At 43.8% G+C, this 24,501-nt stretch overlaps 1 protein-coding gene across 1 annotated transcript in view; it reads right to left on the bottom strand.

Moving 5' to 3' along the window:
* Positions 1–24,501, bottom strand: part of fat4 (FAT atypical cadherin 4) — a 114,093-nt gene that overhangs the window by 40,596 nt on the left and 48,996 nt on the right. The window contains exons 2-6 of the mRNA XM_061079828.1: positions 12,231–12,362; positions 6,327–6,588; positions 5,417–5,767; positions 2,390–3,312; positions 282–456 (exon numbers count right to left, since the gene is read on the bottom strand). Of these exons, the coding sequence (XP_060935811.1) occupies positions 282–456; positions 2,390–3,312; positions 5,417–5,767; positions 6,327–6,588; positions 12,231–12,362 (1,843 nt within the window). The remainder of the gene's footprint in view (positions 1–281; positions 457–2,389; positions 3,313–5,416; positions 5,768–6,326; positions 6,589–12,230; positions 12,363–24,501) is intronic.

Genomic DNA, 24,501 nt, shown 5'->3' with positions numbered 1-24,501 from the left:
GAAGACTGATTACTAAATATTTTTCTAGCTTTTGCTGAGATTCAACAAAGCCCGTGAAAGGGCAGATCACACGGTGCTGAGGCCGCACCAGGAAACACCAGATCCTGGATGATAAGTGGAATGTGGTGCCGGGTTCAGACATAAACAGCCGATCCGGGAAAACACAGTAAACAGGAACATGACACTGAAGAGGCCGAATGTCCTTTCCTGAAATCATCGTTTTACTTTCAAAACATTCCAAGATGTGTGGCCAGTTTTCCAACCTGTGGCCGTGGTCGTACCTGAGTCGGTGGCGGTGACCAGCAGGACGTACTTCCCCTGGACTTCGCGGTCCAGCGTCTGCGTCAGGCTCAGCTGGCCGCTGGACGACAGGCTGAACGCCGCCTCGTCGTTCCCGCCGCTCAGCATGTAGCTCAGCTGACTGTGGGCGCCCTGGTCGTCGTCTCTGGCAACGACCTGGAAAACACAGAAACCGTGAGAATCCAACGATTGTTAAGAAACTGGTGGAAGTTGAGCTCAAGCAGCAGAAGATGGAAAGAAGCTGAGTGCATTATTATAAAAGTCCTGGGCTTCAATACAAATCTGAGCTTTTAATTTCCTGCTTATTTTACGTCTGGTGCAAAAGTTGAACTTCTTACTCAAATCTCACATCTTTAGTTTCTTGGTTCTTTAAACAAATATACAGTTAAACAGTTATCACATGTATTTAAATATGATTTATGTCACGAAGTAAATCAAACCAACCTAAATTGGTAAAGTAGCTCTCCTGCAGCCACGTTATAAAATCTGTAATTATCGTACAATAAACAGTAATATAACACCGACACGACTCATTTCCTCTCAACAGTGAGTCACTGAAAGTGCACTTTGCAGATTATACTTTTCTACTTGTAACTTTAGATAATTTTTGAGCTGTGATATTGGCTGTTTTACTTCATTAAAAGTAAATATATTTTCTACCAATGAGAATTTGCAGTTTTTACTTACTAAGAATTTGGGTTTAAGGCTAAAGATCATCATGAACTGTACATATTGATTAAAATATATAGGTCATATGCTAATATGCTGCTACTTTATTGATATTATTGTCACGTGTTTTATATTATTTGATTATTAATGGTTGTTATTGATGCATTTAAGTTTAATAACAGTTTTAGAGTCACAACTCGGTCTAATTTTAAGTTTTTCATATACGTGCATCCTTTTCTACATTATATTGTAAAATCTGTGAAGTACCTACTACCAATAGAAGTGTATGTAGTTAAAATGTACACAAAGTAGCAGTGTAAAGTACCTTCAATTAAAATACTTTGAATTTAATACCAATAAAACAGACTCTTTTCTACAATTCTTACAACCTCAGGTGAAATTCCTAGAAAGTGAGATAATTACACACATTTAAATCAATTTACTTCAACACTTTCCATCACCTGAGACAAAATTCTGTCTTTAAGTTTAACAAGGGGCGTTTCCGATAGTTACCGCGACCACATACATATAAAAGGAGGCTGTGAGAAACCCAGCTCGACCACCACCTCCCATTTAGAGTTTCCACTGAGGCAGCTGAGGTTTAATTAGCATCACGGTGCTCGGCGGCACCATGAAGGTAATTGTCGAGGGGAGGCGGATCATTACTGATTCACTTTGTCTAATCAGACTTTCCCAGGGAATCCACACAAAAAGGAAAACCAGGAGTCCAAGAAGCATCCTCTGCTCTTCAAGCTGCTCGGAGCACCGACGTTTATTCAGGAATCAAAACTCTTAGCGAGTCTGATTCTTTCGTTAAACTTCTCGCTGGTTTGCCAGAATGCATCGTGGGCGCCAAGCCCCTTCCTGCCGTGAACGCCGCAGATGTGAGCTCTTGTGTGGCAAAGAAAAACCACCACGTCTGCACCCCCCCCCCCCGCCCCTTTCACATTACTGTTCCCTCATTTCCTCACAAGGTAAGAAAATGAACCGGCTCCGTCACTGGAAATCAGTGCTTTCCTTTCATTTTTTTTAAACTACGCACGCCTCATTTAGTCATCAAGGTGGTCAGAGGTTTAATTCTCCTCGTCCAGTTTCATATTTCGGTGAAGAACCAAATCGTGCGCAGCGGCTCGCAGCAGAAAGTTAATTGTTTATCATTTCAGGCGGGTATCTGTTATGGCATTTAGTGGAATAAGACCACCGTGCAAAGTGGTTGAGTGCCACGATCCCACCGCTCACATACCTGCAGTTATTACGTTAGTATTCTAATAAATTTGGTTAAGGCATTAGCCTGTTTGAGGTCTCAGGACTGTCATTCAAAAACAATGGTGCTCTCTTCACTCAGCAGGACCCGTCTGTGAATGTTAATGACATCCGAGCCGCTTGAATTTCACTGAACAGAAAGCAAACACACACTGACCTGCAGAATGTTTTTGGGCAGGCTCTCCAGGTTCTCCAGCACGTTGACCGTGTAAGGCGAGAGCTCGAACGCCGGCGAGCAGTCGTTGACGTCCAGCAGCACGATGTTGACGGTGGCCCGGTCGACCCGGGGGCTGCTGCCGCGGTCCGCCGCCTGCACCACCAGGGAATACGAAGAACGGACTTCCCTGTCCAGCTGCTTGGCGACTGAAATCACCCCCGTGACCGAATCTATCCTGAAATCGGAGTTGGCGTTGCCCGCCGAGACTGAAAACCGAATCTGGCCGTTGGTGCCGTCGTCAGCATCGCTGGCGAACACCTGGATGACGTCGGTCCCCGTCAAGGTGTTCTCCTCGATCTCGATGTCGTAGATATTCTGCGAGAAGCTCGGCGTGTTGTCGTTGACGTCCAGAACCATCATGGTCACGTCCATGGTGGAAGACAGAGACGGTTCTCCTTTGTCTGTGGCCACAACGGTGAGGGTGTAGTTGGAGAGCTCCTCCCGGTCGAGCTCCCCGACCAACCGGACGTCTCCGTCCACCGTCCCGATGCTGAACTTGTTCCCGAAGGGTCCTTTCAGGGAGTACTCGACGTAGCTGTTGGGTCCGCTGTCGGCGTCCGACGCCTTGGCGGTGAACACCACCGTGTCCACAGGCGTGTTCTCCTGGATGTAGGTCATCTTCTGGGAGGTGAAGGTGGGCGAGCAGTCGTTGACGTCCAGGAGGATGATGGACACCTGAGCCGTGCTGGTGAAGCGGGTCATGGGAGGCGGGGCCAGGTCGTTGACGGTGATCACCAGGTTGTAGAAGGATTGTGTTTCTCGGTCCAGGGCCCTCTTGGTCTGGAGGACTCCTTCCTTGGTGATGATGAAGTGACTCTGGGGATCGCCCGAGGCTATTTTGTAGAGGAGCTGCGCGTTTAGGCCTAAAACACAAAGACACACAATCCCAAGAGTGAATCAGAAGAGAACGATAACTGAGACATTCCAGGGTTATATTTAATTTACAGTAAACTAGGTAAATACACAAGTTGATTAATTTGCATTGATTCAAATTTGGAGCTTCAACAACCAAAAGCAACAGATCTACCACTTTTATTGAATGAAAGTTAAGTATCTATACAAAGTAAAAGATGCAAAATCAATCGGAGGTATATGTTTTTATGATTCCAGGTTTAACTGAGTCATTATTTCTCAGACTGAAGGATTAACCAACATTTAAGTTGAGGAAAATGTGAAGAATTTGCCTTTCAGCCGACGTTGCATCTTCTATTTATGAACATTGAGGCTGAGTTATGATGTTTTCCTTCTATTTGCCGTGACCTTGCATTATTAAAAACAAAACCACTGATAACTCCAGCGTATAATGGAGGTCAACTGCTGATATCCTTGACTGGAATCCATTGTTCCAGATGCAATTGTTAGACTTGCTGTGTGTGTCTGAATCAGGCACCTCTGAGTGTTATCAACATCCATTTCCACAAATTGTACGAGAGCAGCAGCTGCAGCTCTCGTCCTCCGAGCGGACGATTCATTCATGCACCCGTGACAGATCGCTATCGGAACAGAAACACCACGGAGAACCACTTCCTGGACTGATAGCGCCATTGTGCCTTCTTGGAAAATCCCTCACGGCTGAAACATTTATATAAATGACACAACTGCAGTTTGACGGGAGTTGGACGGACGCAGTAAACTATCTAACCTTGAAATCTGGTCTAATCCGCACCGCTCTGCTGCAAGTGTGGTGGTGGTGGTGGTGGTGGGGGGGGTGGGGGGTTAAAATGAGCTTAAATTGAGCGTCTGTAATGCAACTCAACGGGGTATTCATGTGGAAAGCGCCGGCACCTTCCCACACTCCAGCGTGTATTTACAGTACACAAGTAATCCCATCATCAGGAGCCAAGAGTGCTACGCCGTCTCGGGACAGAGGCTAGGGGTCAGAGGTCACGGCTTGGGAAGTGCTAACAATGGCGGTGTCTTATTTTGACGCTGGAAAAGCAGCAGCTATATATCTGAGAGGATGACGCGGTCAGATAATGTGGAGGACGGTGGAGCCAGACTCTGGTGGAGCGTATTTTCCCAGGAATGTAGGTCAATATAACCACATTAGGCCCCGGGTGAGGCGGTAATTACAGCCGGGGGGGGGAAAGGAGCGGTGAACGTTCAGATGCGGCGCGGCACTTGACGGACGCGGCGGCTCCACCACCTGAGACGCAGAAATAACTCCGGCCACTTAATCACACGCTGAGGACGCTTGTTTTTCATCAAGTCGTTCATGCGTAAGCGCAACATAAAAAAATGAAAAAAATAAAATGCAGGGTTCGGGAGCTGCTGTGTAACCGACTCTCATAACAAAAATGACAGGCCTCCATTAAAAGGATCTTCCACGGCTTCGCTCACACTTGATTTATACACTTCAACAAGTACATTAGTTCTTCACTTTCTCACAGAAAGGTTTTCCTTGAATAAACCGACGTCTCTGGAACACTCCACCGGGATTTAAACGTGATTTAACTGGGATTTAAATTCAATTTAAAACCCGACGGGAGTTCTTTGCCTTAATGCAGCTTCTGCATCTGGATTTTTGCAGAGAGGCAACATGCTTCTAAATATAAAGTGTTGTCAAAGATACGTCCAGTCAGTCTCTTTAAATCTGAGAATATGTCAAATCAGTCCCAAAATATATACAACACCACGGTCGGTATATTAGCAAAGTCAAACTGCAGGTAATTAAAAGGCTGCAGTTTTATTTTTATGTTTTCATCTTGTTAGCAGCATTACACAACTCTACTGGAGGGATAACCACAAAACCTAGTGGAAGGATGCATTGTGGGTAAGGAAAGAACACATATAATTTTGGTGTGGATCCGCTTCAGAGGCTGGATCGAAGAATTTGGAACATTGCAAGATTGGGCTTTGGGATTTCTTTCACCAATTTTCCCAGGAATGATTCATGGATCTTGAATTTTAAAATCCACCATGGTTAGAGGACTTTTATTCAGAGTAATTCGAGTTTCATTTACGTACCATCATCAAGGTCACTGGCCCCGACAGTGATGATACTGGATCCAGGCGGCAGACTCTCGGACACGGACGTGCTGTACGCCGTGGTGTTGAAGACGGGCGGGTTGTCGTTCACGTCCAGCACGTTGAAATACACTCTGACCGTGCTGGCCTGCCCGCCGCCGTCCTGCGCCCTGGCCGTCAGGATGTAGTACTGCTGCACCTCGTAGTCCAGAGCACGCGTCACGTTGAAGACTCCGGTCACCGGGTTCAGGAGGAAGGTCTCGTCCTCGTCGTCTTCCTCCAGCGAGTAGGTGACCTCTCCGTTCACCCCCGAGTCCGAGTCGCTGGCCAGGATCGCCGCCACGATGGAGCCTGCGAGAGTCAGACCAGAAGTTTGAGTTTCCCTCCACATATAAGTAAGTTACTTTATTATATCAGCAGGAGGTAAATACGGCTCTTTATTAAAACCAGACACCCAGTGATCAAGTTGAAAATTGCTAAAATAACATTAAATTAAAAACTCACTTTGCCTTTGCTGCTTTGGAGTAATGGATGTTTTAGGGATTAAGATATCACAGATTTAATTGATTAAACACACAACGATAGAATGTTTTTATTTGTACTTTCAGAGTTTGATTTGATGCTTGATGATCAAACTCTTCTGTAGAAGCTCCAGACCCTTTTCAGGATTATTGTAAATCCTGCTGGCTGTTGATAGATTTCCACATAAATCAAATATCAGCCTGTTGAACTCTTAATCTCCCCCTCGAGGAACGCAGAGATGATTTGCGAGCGCTACGACCGTCTTATAAACGACTACAAAGAAACTGCTCCTGATAATTCGATTCTCCTGATGATCTTAACAGAATCCACAAACGACTTTTGCAGAAGTCGGAACTCGGCCGGTCTGAGTCCTGTCTCAGAGATTTACCTGGTGCCATGTCTTCGGGGATATCAAAGGAGTAGGTGGAGCGGGAGAACTTGGGCGTGTGGTCGTTGATGTCCTGGACCGTGATGTTCAGCCTCATGTCGGACGACTGCTTCCCGTCGTCAGCTCGCACCAGGAGGGAGTACTTGGACCGGCGTTCCCGATCCAGCTTCTTGGTGGCGATCAGATCTCCGGACTCCGGGTCGATCCGGAAACTCTCGTCCGCCCCACTGATGATGGTGTAGGTCACAAGAGCATTGGGACCCTGAGGTGAAGACAGAAAATAGATATTATTAGTTATGGTAAATCCTACGTGGTTTTCTAGGCAATATATTCTAGTTTGTTTTCTAGAATATCTAGTATTTACCTTCTGAACCCTTTTCTAACAGGTTGAAACGTATGTTCTCAGGTCTCAGGAAAAGCTTCATGATTACAAGCATCAAAGCAACTGTATCTGGTCGGAAATCAGATTTCTCACCACATGGTAGTGAGTCACGTCTCCAGATCAAATGAATGAATGAAACCCTTCACTGTGCGACTCCTTCACAGAGACGGCTGACAGGTTTCAAAAAGGGCCGTGCAACAGATGGCAAATCGAATCAAACACAAGAAAGAGGAGGAGGAGAAAGTGGATGTAAAGAAGTTAGACCAGCGACTCTAAACCCTGAACAAACAGGAAAACTTTATGAACGTCCTGGATTAAAGTTATAGTGAGAACTAAAAGTATTTGAACAAATGGAAAATATCCATAAGAATCAATCAAGAACATTTTAATCAAGATTTTAATTAAGATATTGATTTGTATTGGAAAGTATGGTAAAAAAAATATGCCTCTAAATTACTATATTGCTTTGCTTGTTTTTAGAAAATATAACTTTAACTGTTTATTCTAGTTTTTTTTGTGTGTTTCATTGACTTAGGGAGTATATACAGTTTTTAGTACATTGTATGTTTATCTCATTTATAAAATGATATAATAGGTCAGGCTTAAATTGTATCAATACAGTAACTCTAAACATTTCTTTCAACAAAAAGCACAAAGATTTCCTTCACACAGCCTAAACCTCATAGTCTACATGTCATGTATCGTTGGTCACAGTGGAGGGAGAGAGAGAAAGAAGAAGAAGAAGCTGAATGGTGAGACTCCTCTTCCTCTTTGAACTTCGGGGGGGTTATTGTGTTCCCCTGTAAATGCCACTAATAGATCCCCTGTTACGCCGGTCAAGTACAAGTCCCGTGACACATGTGATGGCTGTAGCGTGAGGCCTCGGAAGAGGAAAGGGCGACTGAACGAGATGTGACAACTGAATGAGGGCGACGACAGAGCCTGACATTTATATTTGTGCCGGGAACAATAAGAGATCAGACAACTGTCTGGCTCTCTGTGTCTTCTGCCAAAAAGAAGAGGCAACATCAAAAAGCCACGGCTATTCACAGAGATGAAGAGCGGGCTCTGGTTACAGCTGGTTAAAGCTAAAAGAGACTCTTTCAGATACGGCTGATGCTTTTTGATCCTGCAGGACAAAGGGAAGGTCAATGTAGAGACAGGAGTTGGATAAAGTTGTTGCTGTATTTGAAAACCAACAGATTAGTGGACCATGATGATCACCTGAAAATCTGTATCTTAATTAATCGATACTAAAAGATGCTGAAGGGTATGAGACGCTGGAAAGTAGTGTCTCATTTAATCTGTAGCTTTCAGGATGTTTTTGCTTAGCATATTTGTTTTAATGACTTCTTGATAATGTTTTGCTAATTAGTGCTAATTTTGGAACGTCAGCATAAAGCTAAACTTTCATCAACCAAGATAAAAACAGTCTAATCTACAGTATTGATGCAAACAGAGTATTACATGCATACAGCTGTTAAGTTGCATCAATAGCTTGTGAAAGTTAAACAGAAAGTTGGATCCTGTTGGCAACAGCGTGAGAAATAAACTGCCCAGATTCCATCTATATTCTTTTCCCCTTCTGTCTTTAACGGGCTGAACCCGCTGGCCTTTGCCAAACGCTTTCGTCGGAGTCAATATCCCGAGGCCAAGTTCACGACCCGTTCTTATCTCTTTTCCCGTGGCCTCTTTTCACAACGGATAAAACCTCTGTCTTCCTGACCTTGGCCTTCATCGAGTTACCAGAAACCCGGTCTGAGATCCAGGCCCGTAAAAAAAAAAAAAAAAAAGAAAGCCGGGAGGCCGGAGCGAGGCTCTGCTCATCTAAAGGAGCCTGCTGTCATCAATCAGAAGGCTCCAGATCTGGCAATCCCATCAGCCACCTGGGCTGCGGTCCGGAACCCAACACCCGCGGTTTGCCAATTAATTTTCTGATAGGGTTCAAAAGCAGAGCATGGAAGGTGGGAGACGCCGAGCCGGGGGTCCGGCGTCTAACACACACCTCCTGAACATAGTTTACGCACATGACAAAAAGTTACACTCTCTGATTTAAATGCACTCGTTCCTCCTGCTGCTCCCTTCGCTTTCTCTACATTGAACCGATGCAAGTAATTAAGATCGTACACACACACTGGCTGCCCTCTTGACCTCCACTCAAGAGTTTGACTGCTTTACAACTCTCCAAAGACACAACGGGTTGTTGGGGCGAGAACAAACTAAAAGAGGGCTGGCCAATTAAACGGCAGCGTTCCAGGGAGCAGAGTGTACCAGACTGCAAGCAGAAGGAAACTCATTTAGCAGATGAGTGGTTTTTGGGGAGCATGCAGTTCCTATGAGAAGAGAGAGAGGTGTGAAGCAGACAGCGCCGGAGGGGATTGCGAGCTTCCTGTACGCTAGAGCACAGAGCCAGCCCGGCCAATCATAACACAGACTCCTGAAAGACAAGCAATGTGTTGTCTTTGAGATAAAGTCTTTGAAAGTTAAGAGAGATGGGCCAATGCTCCGCGACGCTGGCGTGTAAATCTGTTTCACAACTGCAGAACGTGGCCAGAAATATATTTGCAGTAGGTCCGCCGGCCTCTGGAAGCCATTACAACTCATTTGGAGGCTACGCTCACTTTCAAAGACCTCTCCTAAAACACCCATTGTTTCACTTTTCTTCATTAAAAAAAAGGCTTTTTACCTGTGACATACTTTCCACATAAGGTCAGAATTCCAATAAAACATCCAGAGCCTTTCCAAAAGCACAGAAGGCGGCATATTTCTTTTCAAATGAGGCGAGAAACATTTTCTCAGAGGCCCCTGGTTAGCCCACGTTAGGTACACAAGAGCAAAGTTTTATATCGATTTCCTTTCAACCCTCGTGCAAAACCTTTTCTTTCTATTCGGGGTGGAAATGGGTGTAGCGAAAGAGCGGATGCGTAGAAACAGCATTTTAATACCCTCTCACACGAATTCCACATGTAGCACTGTTAAATTGGATGGGATCACTGTGATGTCTGAATCCAGCCCGTCAGCTGGCCGACAGCTTGCTCTCTTGGCTACGCCGCGCTGGCTCACACATGTGGCTTTCTCAGCAACGGCACCAATGCGTTCCGTACGCTTAGTGTCAGCGCAACTTAAGTTTCCTGCGTAAGGATGTGGGCACAGACTTGGCCGGAGTCAGATCTGGCTCAGACCAGGAGCTGGAATGAAGTACAGGCTTCTATTTAGCAACCTATTCATGGCAGCGCTGAAGTTTGGAGTAAACATCTCTAGAATCTGTAATTCCTAAAAAGACTCGTCTGCATTTGTTTGAGCTGTCCGCTGTTTCCTTTACATCCCTGACTGAAAGCAGAAGAGACAGTTCTTTAGTTTTCGTCAATTTGCACGATGCGTATGCTTATACTGCAAGTGCATGTACAAAATTAACCCTTCATTTTGTACCATAAAGTCTCGAGTTTCATCTCCTGCACCAGAGCTCCAGACCCCGTGAGGAAAAAGTGACCAACTGCACATTTTGATTTTAAAACCATATGTTAAACCCGTTGGAGGATCAAAGCTGTGAATACTCTGGTGCAGGAAAAAAGAAAAATAATCAAATCATGTCTCTAAGATTCCTTTACTGGGAAAGACGGACATATTTCCAGGGTCTGAGATTTACGGGCAATACACAATTTTGATAAAAGAGAAGTGGTCAGACGATTTTTCTCACATTCAGAGGGGAAGACACGGGGGTTAGGCAACAGCTGTGCAATAAAAAAACGTGCGGCCTCACAAGTGAACATTAAATGTGAGTCCATATTCCTCCTTTCTAATCGCTCTCGCTTCTACGGCCCCGACTTTTTTCCATTCAGTTCAACTGTGTCCTTTGGCATGGCGGAGGGACCGCAGCACCGGGACACGCTGCCAGGGCCTGCGTCTCGCTCACTGCAGGATTTAATGTCCATATCCTGTCTAAAGCAGCTAAAGATGAAGCTCTTAACTAATTGAGAGCGATGCTGCTGATGTAATGTGAACCGTGGGGATTCTGGAGAAGACTCCTCGGAGCTGCAGGACCAAGAAAATCAATTTGCTGGCCACACTCCTGCGAACTCTGTGACACCAGTGGCCTCAACACATCTCGGATTATGTCAACACACGAGCCAGGAAAGGACAAATCGTTCAATTATGTTTATTCTGCCGGAGAGTGTGTGAGAGCATGAGAGAACAATGTATGAAGATGTTATTTAAACTGGTTCTCTGTGTGTTTATACCAACACAATCTGCTTTGTACTCCAGAGCAGACAATTCTGTTACGTACTGTATTGCTGCTTTACTTTTAAAATGCTTTTCCTAATTTCCTTTTTCCAAATTTTAAGTTTTGCTCCCAAGGGAAAAGACTTAACTGTGTTTTTGCTTGATAAGAAAAGTCAATGATAATTCGATGAACACATTAGTTGTTGATTATCTTCTGTCAGCGAGTTATTGATAAATTAAATTACCGTTTCAACGCTTATCTCAAACTACGTGATCCAATTAATCTAAACTAAAACTTCACTCTCTACTCTCTCACGTCCATTATCACCATGTTGTCATGGGCATTTGTTTGAGTGTTATTTAGTAGCAAAACTACAGAGTACATTTTGAAGGGATTCGTGTCAGGGTTGGTGGTTTTTGGGGCGTTTTTTAATCAATTTACCAGCAAATGATTCATGGATCTATTACAAAAATATCTGGCTTTTAAAAATGACTGATATTTATGTGTAATTGGGTGAAGCTTGAGTGAATGGGGACTGTTGGGCCCATGGTGCAGATGTCCCTATGTCTCTAGTTAACTCCCTTGCTTTTTAATACAGATTAATCTTGTGCTGTTCACACTGAGAGAATTAGGACTAATCCAAATAACAGTCTAACAGACTCTAAGTGAGGCGGGGATCTCCTTTTCAATGCCAATGACGTTTATTACATCCCATCCAATCATTGGCACAATAAAAACACATTGGCTGACGGAGGCCGTGTTTTATTATTTAAAAAAGTTTGAAAAGGTCGTAGGTTGTGTAACCAGTAGGAAAATCTCCTGAAAACTCCAATATATCCTCTTAAATTACTGTTATTTCTTTCTTTATAACGTTCGGCTAAATATCCTGAGTGGCTTTAATTTTGGAAAACGTTGTTAAAGTATATATTTACCTGCATATTAAAGTCATAATGTATGCTGCACTACTCTCTCGTCCATAATAAATATCACAGGTTTACCAAGGTTCCCCGGAGACAGGCAGCGTTTCCTGCCTCGGCTCCTCTGCCATGAATATCTGCATAAGAAAGGTCCAACATAAAGATGGTAAATGTTGACTTAGCTCGATTTTCAGCTGCATTAGCCTCATAAAACCATTTGAATCTGCAGTGGTTTCTACACCACGTAGGAAGAGAAAATGTAGAGCATATTTTTAATTCAAATCGCTCCCTGGATATCTATTCCGAGAGCAGTGGAGCGGAAAACGGAGGCAGGAAAGTAGAAAAACACTGTCAGACCAAATAGAAACTTGGGGAGCTATTACCTCGTCTGCATCCGTGGCTGTTAGCTGCATTATCTTGAAGCCGTCGCCGACGTTCTCCTCGATGGTCACGTCCAGAATATCGTTAGGGAAGACCGGCGGGTTGTCGTTGACGTCCTGCAGCGTGATCTCCACCTGCAGAGGAAGAGTAAACACCACAGTTTCCGTCAGAACTCGGCCAAACTCGGCCTGCTACAGCTGTTAGGAGGAGAATAAACACAACATGTCGATCCGCTGGGATTCCAGACGATGGAGAAGCTGCACGGTGAGTGGAAAGTTCTCACTCTCCGACTCATGGAGGGCTAGAGAGGAGATCTGTTAAAGGACGAGGTCTCGTACGCTGGAGTGAAAGTTAAAAATACTGAATTATTGTTTTATCCAGAGGTCTTTTATAGAGATCAAATAGTTGAAGTAAATCTGCATCTGTTAAACTGCATGAAAATGATTCTGCAGCTGCAATGTAAATTTAGGAAAAACTGTATCAAGTATGCAAGAAAAATCGATAAACGCTGTGATGGCACTGTAGCTAGTGCTAGCTACGGTTGGCTACCGCTAACCTCAGCAGCCACTTCTTTTTTCCCCAACAGTGAATCAGTAAAGTGTTTAGCTTAGCAGAGCTCAAGGTCGGCTAAAGTTAGCCTTAGCTTTGTCTGACCAGTAACATTCACACAATTTGACATGGTTAGGCTTACTACAAATCACTAATTTAAATATATCTAATAAAAAGATCAATTCATAGACCTTGCTCATTGGTTCAAATGGTCCAAGAAGCTAAACAAAGAGGACACAAGTTTGCTTTTACTGCCCGAGAAAACAAAAATCAAGTAGCTAATAAGTTAATTAGGTGAAATACCAAAGCTACTTGTGTATTAGTATGTAAAATTATGCGTTAAGTATTATTCACAATTGCACAATTTCACCACAAAGCAGTAAAATCACAAAATTCAAGCCGGAAACAAACAAACGAGTTAAGCTAACTAATGCTAGCTTGGGAAAGATCTGCCTTTTACAGCTGAAATCACATGAATTAACGCTAATGCTGAATCTAGATAGCATAATAAACCTTGAAGATTTATCTACTAAACTGTACTCGATAGTAATACAATTAAATTAGCATTTGTTGTGTTAGCTGTTGTACCGTAGTGATGGCTGCATACTAGATACTAGATAAACTAACATATCTCCCGAGCTGCGGGTCTATGGTAGACCTCATATACCCCAGTGCCACGGGAGCTTATGGAAAATGCACAGTTTATAAAATGACTGGAGGCTGGTTTCCATGGAGACGTACAGTCAGTGTAACAGTAGAGAAAACCAACTGCAGCTCAGGGATTTTCACTTTCATGTCTTAGAAACCTAAATAAACACACATTATACTGTGGACCGCAGACCCCCCATGTGGACCAGCTCGGTCCCATGAAGCGCTGATAAACTAAATCTAATACAGACGCAGCAGTGGAGAGAATGAAAAGTGGGATTAGATCAATTGTTTGGATAAATTATGAGATTTAAATGAATTAAAGTGACATTTAACTTTTTTTAATCTTAAGGATCATGTGGATATTCATGGTTAAGCCTTTAAATTTCAATTAAGGAAACAATATTTTGGACAAATGTTGTTTCTTCCAACTTCCAGCAGAGTATAATTTATGACCAAACATTTGCTCTTGAATCGAGTGCATGCTTCATCAATCAGTTGGACGCTGCTTTATATCGATGTTGCAAAATACTGTGAAGAATCCAATAGGATGTTAAAATGTGAATAAAGATATCTACATAATGGAACTCTAGGTCAGAATGCTACATGTCTTGATTTGATTATTTCTTATTCCAAGTATGACCTTATTCTAGTTAATACGAAAAAGCTTTTCACAAGTCGGTGTCTTATTCAGACTATTGTAATAATCAAGTTAATATCAGAATATTCACATCCATCTGCTGTCCCTGTGTTCGAACTTCAACTTCACAAATGTTTTACACACACTTATATAAAAGCTAGGACAAGAGTACTTGAAACAACATTATTACAGCAATAGTCAGTACATATAAATGTGTTTATTGCTGAAGGGAATCAGAGAAGCTACATATGGCAGCACAATGGGAATCAGTTACACAAGCTGGGCTTCACAAATGTCTCAGGGAAAGTGAGACATTCGTAGTTTCAGATGTTCTGTGTCTACTGTGGCAATATTACATTTCGACTCGCATCCCCCGACTTAAACTCATCCACTAACGCAAATATGCATTTCAAAGCAAGTAAACACGACTCGTTTTGAATCATAACAGACATTTTGCTGCGCATTCTCTGTTTATTGCTTCTATAAATATGGAAAAGCCGTGTTTAAATTCTCCAGTGATAGGATCTCCATTAATGTTGACAGTGATTATGGTAATTCTCCTGCCAGGCGTCACTAGATGCCCCCCCCCCACCACCACCACCACCTCTCTTCCACAACCCCTTTAAAACACAACTGTGCATTTGTCGGATGAAACAAGAAAATGCGGAAAAGAAAGGTTGTCAAAGGTCTGTAATGGACGCTGTTTTTTAAAAAAGGACAAAGAGTTTCCCAGCAGGCATCTGTGGAGCAGAAAATAGGCTTCAAGGCCGTAGGACCACCAGGGTGGGTGGGGTGGGGTGGGGGGGTCAGATACAGCGGCCTATTCATACCCCGGGTATTAGCAGGAAAAGCAGACTCCACGTGCCCCCAGCAAATCTGCTTCGCAACAAACAGAAGCAGGAAACTCCTCGAAAACAGCTGCCAGCGACTCCTTCTTAGAGAAAAAGTTCAGTTCATTAAGGACGACCCAGAAGAAGAAGCTGGAGGGAGACGTGGTGGAAATGGTGTCACAGTCAGATCTGAATAAAATATGCCTCTGACTGTGAGGCAATGTCACAATTACGACAAAATCTCATCAGTGAAAACACTCATTCATGTGTGATGCGCTTGTGCCCCGGTAAGGATGTTGTCCACTTATTAAACCGACTCTGAGGCTGGTGTCTCTGCATGAGCGGAGATAATTACAGAAGACAAATGAATGTCCCGGGCAGCGGGCGATGCACAAGTCGTATAAACAAGTTCACAATGACAGCGGCTCTTCTCGACTCTCTAACTCGCCGCCCGAGCCGAGGGACCGATGAGGCCGAGTCAACAAACAATGAATATTAATCTCCCGCCCTGTGTGTCCCCTTGATGTGTAAATAATGCAAGGCCCACTTCTGAGGAGGGAACTAATTAGGGGAGAAGTGCAGTTTTGAGGAAAATAATTACGCCTCACCCTTCCACAGTTTGCATAACCAATGCTCCCACGGGACAAAATAAAAAATTATCAAAGAGCTTCGGTGGAAAATTCATCAGAGGAAGAGGAAGCGAGGTCAGGAGGGGGGGGGGGAGAGAGAGAGAGAGGTTCTACTCCCTCTCTACCTGAGAGCCGGGGACCCAGACGCCGCGGCAGGTGAAACACATTAGTTTACAAGGTAAGAGATTGTGTTTCACGAACTCCTGTTTCAGGTTGCAGGTGCTGCTAACTGGCTGCCAGGGGTTTTATTATTTATGGAGACGGATGAATGATTCACGCGTCGAGTGGTTTTCCCGAGCGCCGGCGATTATGAGACCTCACGTGACGGAAGGTATTTGTCCAGGAGCTTGACCTCGGCAGCGATAAATTCATCTGGTCCCTAAACTGCCAGAGTGGAGACGGAACACGGAGGAGGAGACAGGTGGGAGAATTCAGACGTCTGAGCACATGGTTTGAAATCTGCTCTCCTTTCTCACGCTTGGAATTTAAGATTAAAGGGTTAGTTCGACTATTTCACAAAAATAAATAAAGTATATTCCTTTCACAGCAGAGTGTGTGCAGCTTTCTGCAGTGACCCCAATATAATGGTGGCGAATATTAATGTATTTCTGGGGCTAAAACTGGTGAATATTCATTTTAAAGATTAAAAATCAATTTGTTCCAGTAAATAATGTCCCAGTTATATTGGATAATCTGGAGAACTGTTTCCCACAAAGATATAATCCCAATGAAATCTGTTCATATATGTGAAATTCCATTAATCTCCATTGAATAGGGGCAGAGGCAGACTTTTCTATACACTTTTGGCAAATGAGGCTTGTTGAGATAATACTGTATCGCTGCTTTCAGACGTTTACCTGAAATGTTGTAGTGTTGAACAGCAAATGAAGAGTTGATGTTTCTCACATTCAATGGACGTGAAAGAACACTACAAATATCTAATATCTACGTAATGTCCTACTTCTGATTTGTTCTACACAGGCACCGCCCCTCGCCTGGATACTCTGGAAATTTTCCAGTTGTTGTCAATGCATTTGACGAAGACAATTTTCTGCTGCACTCTTGAAAAAACTGGAAAATGAACTAACCCGCCTTTCTGGACATTTTCTAGAGTATGTCTCTGACTCGGACCCTCCACATTGACCCAATTCTTAATACATTACATTAATCGCCATTTAATAGGGGCAGGGGCGGACTTTTCTATACACTCTCTGCAAATGAGGCTTGTGAGATAATACTGTACTGCTGCTTTCAGATATGAAATAATGAAAAGTTCCACATGCAGGGGCTGTTTGTGAAAACTATGTAAGAATCTAGCAGGAAACAATCAATGGACTTGAAAGAACAATACAAATATCTAATATCTATATGATGTCCTCCTTCCGATTTGCTCTACACAGGTCCCTTATGCATTTGACAAAGACAATTTTCTGCTGCACTGGAAAATGACCTGACTCGCCTTCCTGGTCATTTTCCGGAGTACTTCCCTGACTCTGACCCTCCACATTGACCCATTCCTTTAAAAAAAAGACTTTCTTATAGAAGTAAAAATAGTCTGCAGACATCAAAAGCACAGACCTTCACCTCAAGAGCCACAGAAAGTACCGAAATATGTCTCCCATCATCCCACCGTTCAAATCCACAGTGAGGAGAAAGCAGAGCTGCGGTTACAGCTGACGGCAGAAAGCTTCACCTGTATCACCGAGAGCAAATAAACCTTTTGCCTTTTTTTTACCCACATCTGAGAAGTGGAAGCAGCACTAGTTTTCATGTTTCCTTCTCCGAGACGTCTCGTACTTGTCGTCCTGCCAAACGCTCAGACTGCAGAGAGGGGGGGGGGTGTGTGGACTCACTGCAGGAGCCGGAGACGTATGATTTGAGCACGATCCCGTGTCGGCTGTGCACATATTTTGTCAGTTACCGACTCAGTTGTTTTTAATAACCGGTAGAGAGTAGAGATTAATTAGGTGAGCGATGGTTTGCATTAGGGATGAGTAATCCGGTGACTGCTTCCTCCACTGAACACCGCCAGCCTCCGAGCGAGAAGGGGAGAAATCACATCATTAGCACTGACATTTTTTCCTCTTTCCAAAAAAACCCAGACCCCGCAGAACCCCCCCCAAATTTTTTTTAAAAAAAAGCGACCTCTGAGTGCAACTGATGCAACAGTTGGCCTGTAAAAGCTGAGCTCATCTGATCGTAAAAGCTGGAGCAGGGTGCGTCTCCTGCAGGAAACAATCATTTCAAAATGATTAAATGTCTCATTAGATGCTGTTGACGAGTCGGGGTCAAGGGGGGGGGGGGGGGGGGGGGGGGCAGACTTCCAGCTCTCGTTATACTCGGCCGCTGAGATTGAACAATTCCACTTTGCATCATCCCTTCTCACTCGTGTTGCTCCTGAGCCCCGGAGTTGGACCCTAATTTGTTTAAATAAAAATGGGATTACGAATCAATTCCAAATATAACACTTCATCACTGAATCACAGCCAGACGTATGCGCTGTTCAAAGTTATGATCCAGGTTTTTGGCAAAGTACAAAAAGTTAAATTGCACAAAGAAATTGTTGTAATGCCAGGAAAGAGAGTCAGCGACCAAAATCCCTTTGAAACACGCCGACTCCATTGAAGTATGATAAACAAATAAGCAAAACTAATGTGATCAGAGGATTAATGCAGAGTTTGTGATTGCTGATATGATCTGAGGAGACGTTGGTCCGATGCCTTCAAACTTTGTGAGAGACTGAGGAGAGAGGAAGGCTGGTGCAGCTTGGGCTGGTTAGCAAAATATTCCAACAGAGGCAGAAAAATACAAGGAATCCAGCTGCTGCATTTCCCAAAAGGAGCAGGAGAGTCATCACACCCGCCTTCTCATATTCAGACAGAGAGGGTACACCACCCCCCCCCCCCCCCCCTTCCAACCGCTAACTCCAAAACCTCTGGAGAAACCGCACCCATGCAGGTCAGCAAGGACGTCCCAAAACTGCTTCAACACCAGGATCAAACTTCCAGGGGGATTGTGAAGTCCATGCATACTGGAAAAAAAACTTTATTTAGCCAAAAAGATCCTGCACTGTTTCGGAGCCACTGTATCGAATGAAGGAAACTGTCATCCCGCGAGCTTTTTGGAAATGGATTACTGAGCGTCTAGAAGAAGAAGCCCAGACCTGTGTCTGTGTTTTCCTTTCTTAATCTGAAAACCGTATGGAATGATCCGTGCACGTCTGATGAATGCCACGCTACGTGAGGGACTGGGTTGATAGAATTCTGCTTCTAACTGCTCATCTGGAGACAATGATGACAAGAGCCTCATTATTTCACTTGCTGCCCCTCCTCGTGGTCGTTCCAACTGTTTGGATGAAACGTCCTCGACCCCTTGGCTGGAGATTTATGAGCCGGGCTCCGGGGGGGTCAAGGACGCTGGTCAAGATGCCATCTCGGCCTCTGTCTTTTAATAGCGAAAGTAAACACAGCTAAATAATTAGAGACGAGGTCAAACGGATCGCTCCTGCTCCGGCTTCTATTGAACGCGTGTACGAATGCAACCGCCTGGACCTGTCAAACAATCTCCTGCAGAGTAATTCATCCTCCGACCGCAGTCGTCAGGCTCGGGGAAGTGCACGCGCTCTGGAGACAGGAATCCGAGCATACCGGAGATGGGAATGTGCGCCCGGGAAAAAGCAGACAAAGCTGGACGCCGGCCAAACCTCAGCAAGAGTGAAGTCAGGATACGATCATAACCCATCCCCCCAAATCTCCTGCAGTCCCATGGAAACAAAAAGAAAAAGAGTGAGTAAGAGCAAGAGACAGACAAAACAAAACAGGAGAGCCTGCAAACAATCACAAAGCACCTCGGCCTCATGTGAGCACCGAGGGGAGAGACATTGTTGGACAAGTGGTTTTCACAAAGGGGATCACTGTCCTCTCAGCGGACCACTTCACCAACTGTTAACAGAGTGTTTGTCTACAGCCGGCCCCTCCAAGCCCCCCGGCAGACCCCTGGCCAGCAGAGGTTCCCTCCAAAGCGGTTCTGGTGGGATATAGAATCCAACAGAACTAAAAACCCACCGGGTCATGTGGACCGGTGTCCGGTTTCAAGAAGCCTCTGGGCTCGTTCACATCCCTGCACACGGGAGAGAGGGAGCGAAATCCTGATGGATCGCCATATTTAATGGTCCCGTATCCGGCCATGACTGGTGCAAACTGGGCTTCTTCTTCTTCGCTATAAACAGCCATAACTCTTCCCCCATTATTCCTACCTGGGAGAGTTGGATGGAAAGTTTAATTAGACCTTGTGCAAGATCAGAGTCGAGCTAATGGAGGGGAGACATGATTTAGCTCTCCTTGAAGCCGGAGCACAATTCAAAGCTGTCATCGGGAAATTACCATAGCCTATTAAACGCAGCGTGCTTCTGTATCCCTGGATTAAAAGGTTAGACGAACATCAAAACAAGCATTCTCTCCTCCGTCTTGTGAGATGAAAGGTAGAAAACAAAATAATTAGCCTGTTTGTGAAAAGCATGCTTTGAAGATGTGAGGGAAGAGAAATGGATTTCCATGTTATCAGTTGTCTGTCTTTTTTCGGAGGACATTTTCTTTAATGGAAGGAGAGCAGAACCAGAGTCAGACGTCTATGAGTCTTCAGGTCGGTGCCACTGACGCTGCGTGAGTCTTATCACGGCGCCCTCGCCACAATTACCTCCAATTACATCCTTCAAGCCTCAATCCAGGGAAAGGAGAGCAACTCAGAAATTTAAGATTGCTAAAAAACTAAAAACATACAAAATAGATCAAAAAAGAACTTGATTTTCACATTTGTAATCACTTCAGGGATCAAAATAAACTTGTAATAAACGTTGTCCTTCTCAGAAAGTACTGAGGTACATAAAGATTAATCATTTCTTGTGGATATTGAAAGTTTTAAAAGCTTTTCGCTGCAACTATCAGAGCAAAACTATTCTTCTACTTCCTCTGGCTGCACTTACTCTTACTTTGCTGAAACGTACTTTGCATCCAACATAAGATAAACTCATTTGTAATTTTCTGATAACATCAACTTTTGAAGGGGCCTGCGTTGCATTAATCCTAATGGAAATAAAAAACTTTAAACAGTTTTCACAAAGGACAAGAGGTTAGAGAATGTTTTCCAGCCCTTAGATGAGTTTGTAATCCGTCAACTGATATGAAAGAGAGGAAAAATCCCCAGAGTTGGACGCTCAAGCTTCTGCTTTTATCCCGAGAGCGGCAATATAACATGCTGCTCGGAATTAAACAAAGTAGTCAGAGTCATCTCCACCTGGATCGCTGACAAATTTCAAAACGTAGCTTATAGTTTAAAGCTCTGAAGGGGCCATTCTTCACAATAAGCACTTTTGATTTCACTGCAGAATCGTGTTTTTTTCCAAATGCAGTAAAGCTACACACTTAAAAGCACCTCCTCAACCTGTGGTTATGTCCCAAAAAGTTCAATTATTGTCTTATTCTGATTGAAATTGGATCTGATTTGTCAGAAATACGTCTTGACACGAGGAGGATTGTTCCATATGGCTCAGCTCCTAACGTCAGGCTTCACATTAGAGGGATTTAAACAGATAGAAAGTGAAATGCAGTAAATATAAGATATCATTTTATGGAGCCGATATCTCTTTTCAAAACTTCTGGAAGGTCTGCGAGAGGCTTTAAAGACGACTGCGGCTTCCATTTTACAGTCGCTGTCAGCCGCTGATAAATGCATGAGATTTACAGGAGCTGGGCTGGGACAGAGAAATGCATTAGTGAAAGAGATCTCTCCGGTTTGACCTAATTATTTACAAGTCACATCTGGGAAGATAGACTCCGAGACATTACGCTAATTCTGCGACCTAGAAATCCGGGCTGGGTTTGGCACTGATGGGATTAAGAATTAATTAGACTCGTATTTATTGCATCAAAGACGAGTTGTTCCAGCTTCTTGTTTGTTTGTGGTTCTGAAATCTGTGCACTTTCACTTTTCAGATCAAGAACAAAAAAAATCGGTTTCCACTGTTAGTAAAGTTGTTTTCTTTCATCCTTAAAATATTTGTACTCTTCCAGTTTCCCTTCTATCATATTTTGGAAACTACATCAACAAGTCCACTCTTGTGCTGTGAATTTTCACTCTGATATTTTCCGGACATTTCACCAGGGGATAGACAGGAAAGTTCCAGAAGAATTCCAGAGTAACACATTTAGACGTTTGCCTTTTCACATGCATCCCCCTCTGGTGAAATTCCATGTGAAAGCAGCTTATATATTAGCACGTAAGTAAGTAAGGCGGCACTGCAAGAGAGTGTGTGTAACATCAGGATGACGGAGTTCAAACAAACAACTGAGGTCAAAATAAGAAGATAAAGTTTTGACCGTGAGTGGAGAAGTGGAGCAGAGTGAGTCGGGAATGTGTGTGTGTGTGTGTGTGTGTGGTGCAGAAAAAACAGATCCTTTAATCCAAGACAGGAGTTGTTGTGTGAAAAGCTCCAGGCCCTCCCCACCCACCCACCCCCCCGAGCCAGTGTTTATGTGAACGACCCCTGAAAACCTCAACATTGGGCTCAGCAACAGAGAGAGTGTGTGTGTGTGTGTGTGTGTGTGTGTGTGTGTGTGTGTGTGTGTGTGTGTGTGTGTGTGTGGCTGACCTATGCTCCGGGATGAAACGCGACAGCCACCCACAGCTTCATGCTGACCAAACTAAAAATACAATAGTGGCTTCAGTGATACCTTTAAACAATGGATAGGAGTTCAGATATTTCTATATTTGGTATTTATATCTGTGTTCCGTGTTTTTCTAATCCACCGCAGCTCAGACCCGTCTTTAGATCACTATCACGTATCTCTTATCAGTGTGTTTAGTGTGGAACTGTTGCTGGGAAGTGAGCAGCTTAGCTGGGCATGACAACTTAGACACAAGTGTAAGAAATAACAATTTGATGTTGTTACAACAACATGAACTGAGATGACTGGACTCCTGGAAGTCAATGCAATGCGAATAAATATTACTATCCATGTCTTAAAAAACTAAAATTGTTGTTTATACATTTTGTCCTGATTAAAGAAACTAGAGCTTTGGATTTTAGCTGCATTTTCAAACTTTTTCAAAGGAGTCAAAAAACTTCATGCTAAGCTAATAGCCTCTTGGCTGCAGCCCAGAAATATTATTACATTATTACCAAACTCTCACCAAGAAAACGAGTTAACATGTTCCCCAGTTATCTAATTATCACTGAATGCTTGGGTTATACCAAACCAGACCAAGAAATAAAATGAATATTAGACCTAGTTTTACCAGGTGGACAGACAAACACGTAAATAAGTATATTTTAAATAAGTATGCAATGGAAATCAACCACAACAAACCACTATTATTTCTTCAAATAAAATGAATATTAGACCTAGATTTACCAGGGGGACAGAAAACACAACATAGAATGAAAAAATAATGTTTCTTTGGGTAAATCCGCAGTTTTAAAATAAGTATGCAATGGAAATCAACCACAACAAACCATATTGACATTATTTCTTCACACCAAACATTCCTAATCCATATGCTTGATTGTCATGCATGTTAAACTTTTTGTTTTGGATCCACCATACATCTGCCGTGGTCATTTGGACCTCAGCAGGAAACAGCTTGGCACGAGAACCTGATCCGAAGCCTTTCTGAGGGGCAACAGAAGAAAAAAACAAAAAGAAAATGACAGAGAAATGTTGATGAATTTAACATGAGGTGGCGTAAAAAAAACGACTTCTGCCAAATAACTTGACAATGAGGGACAGCCCCCCCACTGCTGAGGCCATTCAAGCTAGCAGACGACAGCGCCTGGAGATAGCTCGGCCGCTTCTCTCTCTCACACAGACACACAAACGGATGGAAATGAAAACTGTGCACCAATCACACGGCGGACATTCATACATGTGCGTCGGTAAAGAGAAGAATCACTTCCTCGCTACAGGGAGGTCTCCCGGCGCTTCACATGTGCAACTCTCTTATTATCATGAAGATGGGCCTTTTAAAAGTACCATCCATCTTAATTAACAAGCCATTTGTATGCACTTCAGCCCCCGAGCATGGGAAGAAATTCTGCGGCCAAGGACGAATTCTCGGGCTCTAAGACATCATTAGCGGATTAAAAAGAAACAAAACACGACTTCAATAGCCTTCACATGTTGCCTGCACATTTCATTATCTCCCACTGTTTCTCAGCTTCATCCTTTTTGCCGTTTTTTTTTTTCCGGATGTGCACCAGAACTTTGCTCCTCATTCCTTTGGAGTTCCACATAATTTGAGGCACTCTCTCCTTGATTTAGGGCCCCGGCCGTTACATCAATGCCTCACTGTCTGAGGAGTAAAAGCGGGAATGGCGTGTAGCATGTCCTTCTGCGGCTACTGAAACGAGCGAATATAATTTCTGCCTTCAGACGTCAAGCGCGAACAAACAAATGTCAGCCTGGATATGATCTGTTTTCTCTCACCGGTCCCGTGGCTAAATGGTTCTCAGTGCGATGGACTTGTTGAAAGATCACTACTTTATATACGGGCTGTGTTTTGGCAGATGTCTGGCGTTTTTTGAAATGGTCATTTCACCGGGTTGATGTGTACGTGTGTGCGTGAGTGCACCCGGGAGTAAGAGGGGGGTCTTCCCATAGGGCCTCTGTCTGCAAAACAAAAAGGAAATGTTTCAAAAACAGCCCTATGGGTAATTCGCCCTCACAGTCGTGGGTTTTTTCCTTTTTCTTTTTGTCTGGCGGCACGCTTGAACGCAGCTGAATAGCCGAGAGACAATTCGTCTCAATTCCCCATTCAGGAAACCTACAGAGACTATTAATTGTCAACTCATAAAGGCTCCATAGACGCCCCATGAGAGAGAGAGGAGACGCTGCTCAGACTCTTTTTTTCTCACTCTCCTTTTTCCTTTCTCTCCGTCTCTCCGCTATCATCCAGAACACCTTTAGGTTCTCTCCAGGGTTTG

Source organism: Limanda limanda, chromosome 10, assembly GCF_963576545.1.
Source record: "Limanda limanda chromosome 10, fLimLim1.1, whole genome shotgun sequence".
In the NCBI taxonomy this organism is placed as follows: Eukaryota; Metazoa; Chordata; class Actinopteri; order Pleuronectiformes; family Pleuronectidae; genus Limanda; species Limanda limanda.
This window is presented reverse-complemented; position numbering and strand designations above follow the sequence as displayed.